A 3,780-nucleotide genomic window follows, 5' to 3' on the forward strand; every position below is an offset into this window, starting at 1 on the left:
AAAGCTGAGTCTGCGCATCCCGGTAGAATGGGTCTGTGAAGACGTAATCTTGCGGATGAGAGAGCAGCAATCTGCACAATCTGTTTCAACAGACACATATTGTCGGAGCTTTTCCCTGGACACGAAAGGCGATGGTGGCTCGAGCAACATGTCTGTAGTCTTTACCCTCCACATACGACCCACCGTTTGGGTAGCTGCAGGCCCGACAGCCTCGCTCAGCACACGTGTAGCTGTGATGCCAACGGGTGCGGATACCGCTCCTGCCTTTGGGCATCTTGTCATAGTCGGCCTCCGTGGCGTTTGTCGCCACCGTGTCGATATCTTCCCAGGCCTGTGAGAGCTTGTGAGAGCAAAAGACCAAGCAACCTTCCCATCCAATGCATATGCGCTTCCATTGCGGGACTTGTCGCTATCTTGCTGAGAAAAATATAGCCGGGTGTGTCTTATTGCATCTGTTGCAAGTATCCCCTTTCGTGTAGAGCCTGCAGACTCTTGGCGGGGCTAAAATGGTTGCGGGCTGCTACACATTCGACGCAGTATAAGAGCGGCCGTAGATGACTCGATAGTCGAGCTTCCGAAAAGACGCATGCAGAAATTGTAATGAAGGTTTCTTGTCAGGACTACTTGCTAGTGCATCGTCTGGCCATTCGTGCAAGAAAACGATCTGACCTAGGTGATGATGGTGCTGAGAAGTGCAATCTTCATTGAGCGCGACGTATTAAGCGCCCGCCGTAGTGTTCTTGAGCTGAGCGCCAGATCACGTGGTCGCATGGGCCTGGACCTGGTGGGGGAAGCAGATGTAGTATTGTGCACAGACCAGTTTATCACGACCCTTCAGGGTCCCACTCCCCACTTGGTCCCATCGTTCACGTTTTACGCCCCTATTGAGGGCGCGCTCTAGTGGTGACGGCATCTTGCTTTCGGCAGACATCCGCGAACGATTTGCAACATCAACGCGATGGTCGACCATCACTCTTGAACAGATACTCTCGCCTCTCGCCGTATCATGCCGAATAGCGACCGGTAACACGATGCTTCATTTTGCGAATGGCCGCCTTCGAAGCGGTCCGCCAGCCAGTTATGTACGATTAGCAAAGCACTATGCGAGCTGTCGGCCGCAACAACGTATCGATGCGCGATGGCAATCTGCTGCTGCCTCCAAGCCCGGCTCTCCTGATACAGGACACAGTTTATCCAGTAAGTCATGCGTCATTTCGTGCAAAGCATCCTATTGACACCAAGGAAAAGTGTCATCGCAGGCGAGATACAACGAGATCGGCGTGCAGCAGCTGAGCTCCCACATCTACAGCCAGATCTTTCCCGATGGCAACACACCGCCGCCAAAACACCTAATCGAAATGTCCAAAGACCATCTGAGAAGGCATGAACTTCTTGGGAAAAATACCGACAACAGCGACCCGATAGCCTTTGACCTGCCGAGTCTTCAGGGGCGCACTTTGGATGAACACTTCCACAAACTAGGCCTCGACGCTGCCGAACCTTACCTGAGCTATGCGAAAGACTTTTCTCGCTTCAACTCACCACCCAAGCCGCGGAAATGGGTGCGACGGAGTGGCTGGACGAAATACTACCCCGATGGGAGGACGGAGGTCGTCAACGCGCCGGATGATGCTATGCTGTGCTTTGATACCGAAGTTCTGTGGAAAGAGAGTTCCTTTGCCGTCATGGCATGCGCATCGAGTCCGAATGCGTGGTATGCTTGGCTATCTCCATGGTTGCTCGGCGAGTCTACCAACGACCGCCACCTGATCCCACTTGGCGACCCGTCGAAAGAGCGCATAATCGTCGGACACAACATCGGATACGACCGCGCCAGGATATTAGAAGAATACGGATGCGACAGACGAGAAACGCATTCCTAGACACCATGTCATTACATGTGGCGGTCAACGGTATGTGCTCTCAGCAACGACCAACCTGGATGAAGCACAAGAAGAACAGGGAACTACGGGAACGCATCGCAACGCAAACCGATGATGCGCAACTGGCTGAGCTTTTAAGCAACAGCGCCATCCGCCAAGAAGAAGAGGAGCTCTGGGTTGAGCGAAGTTCCGTCAACTCGCTTAGGGATGTCGCCAAGTTCCACCTTGATGTAACGATCGACAAAGCGATCAGGGACGATTTCAGCACCCTCGACCGGGCAGGCGTCTTAGCAAAGTTGGATGAATTGTTGGATTACTGTGCGGCGGATGTTGCAATCACCCACCGAGTCTACCAGATTGTCTTCCCGAATTTCCTTGAAACTTGCCCTCACCCCGTCAGCTTCGCCGCTCTCCGACATCTTTCGTCAGTCATCCTACCTGTCAACGAGACTTGGAATGCGTACATAGCCAACGCCGAGGCAACGTATCATGAACTCAACGACGCGGTTCTCGAACGACTCGTGGCGTTGGCAGAAAAGGCTGTAGCGATCAGGGATCAGTCAGAGACGTGGAGTAACGACCCGTGGCTTAATCAACTCGATTGGTCTGGCCAGGAGATCAAGATGGTCAAGGGCAAGAAGAAGAACGAACCGCCACGACCCGCTGCACGACAGAAGAAGCCAGGAATGCCCCGATGGTATAAGGATCTCTTCGCCAAGAACGACGCTCCTATCGGCTTAACTGTCAGAACGCGGATCGCCCCCCTTCTCCTGAAGTTAGCCTGGGACGGACATCCTCTTTGTTGGTCCGACACGTATGGCTGGACCTTCCGTGTATCGCGAACTGAGGCGAGCAAGTATCTCAACAAGCAAATGACCCAGTGCGACATGGCAGATGAGAAGGTTGAGGCTCTTCGACAAGATACGGAGGGCGTGTACTTCAAGCTACCCCACAAGGATGGGCCTACTGCGAGATGTGCCAACCCCATGGCCAAGTCTTACTTGTCGTACTTTGAAAACGGTACTCTGTCATCAGAATACTCCTACGCCAAGGAAGCCTTGGAAATGAACGCTTCCTGTTCATACTGGATCAGCGCAAGAGATCGCATCAAGTCGCAGATGGTGGTTTATGAGGAAGATGTGGCCACTGAGAAACTGGAAGGCGGGATGGAGAACAAGAACACGCAAGGATTCATCTTGCCGCAGATCATCCCCATGGGGACCATCACAAGGAGAGCTGTCGAAAACACATGGCTGACGGCAAGCAATGCCAAAAGGAACCGTGTCGGGTCTGAGCTAAAGGCAATGGTCAAAGCTCCACCAGGTTACAGCTTTGTTGGAGCGGATGTGGATTCCCAGGAGCTGTGGATCGCGAGTCTTGTTGGTGATGCGACTTTCAAGCTGCACGGCGGCAACGCCATTGGTTTCATGACTCTGGAAGGAACCAAAGCGGCAGGCACGGATCTTCACTCTCGAACGGCTGGCATTTTGGGCATCACGCGAAACGATGCAAAGGTCTTTAACTATGGTCGAATCTATGGCGCTGGCCTGAAATTCGCGGCGCAACTGCTTCGGCAATTTGACCCAAACCTGTCGGAAAAGGAGACACTGGAGACTGCCTCGAAACTTTACGTCAATACCAAAGGCACCAAGACGAACCGTAAAGTCCTGTACAAGAGGCCATTCTGGCGTGGCGGAACGGAGTCCTTCGTCTTCAACAAGCTGGAAGAATTCGCCGAACAGGAGCGCCCGCGAACCCCAGTACTGGGCGCTGGTATTACCGAAGCTCTCATGGGCCGGTTCATCAACAAGGGTGGATATCTCACCTCTCGCATTAATTGGGCTATCCAATCATCTGGTGTCGACTATCTGCACTTGCTCATCGTCAGTATGGGAAT

At 53.1% G+C, this 3,780-nt stretch overlaps 1 protein-coding gene across 1 annotated transcript in view; it reads left to right on the plus strand.

Annotated features, from left to right (window-relative positions):
* Positions 1-1,031: 1,031 nt before the first annotated feature.
* The window catches only part of VDBG_06836 (DNA polymerase gamma), a gene marked incomplete at both ends in the record, with an annotated part of 3,456 nt that continues 707 nt past the window's right edge, over positions 1,032-3,780 (plus strand). The window contains 3 exons of the mRNA XM_003003228.1: positions 1,032-1,197; positions 1,249-1,714; positions 1,963-3,770. Of these exons, the coding sequence (XP_003003274.1) occupies positions 1,032-1,197; positions 1,249-1,714; positions 1,963-3,770 (2,440 nt within the window). The remainder of the gene's footprint in view (positions 1,198-1,248; positions 1,715-1,962; positions 3,771-3,780) is intronic.

The sequence above is a fragment of the Verticillium alfalfae genome, genomic scaffold (genome assembly GCF_000150825.1).
Source record: "Verticillium alfalfae VaMs.102 supercont1.8 genomic scaffold, whole genome shotgun sequence".
In the NCBI taxonomy this organism is placed as follows: Eukaryota; Fungi; Ascomycota; class Sordariomycetes; order Glomerellales; family Plectosphaerellaceae; genus Verticillium; species Verticillium alfalfae.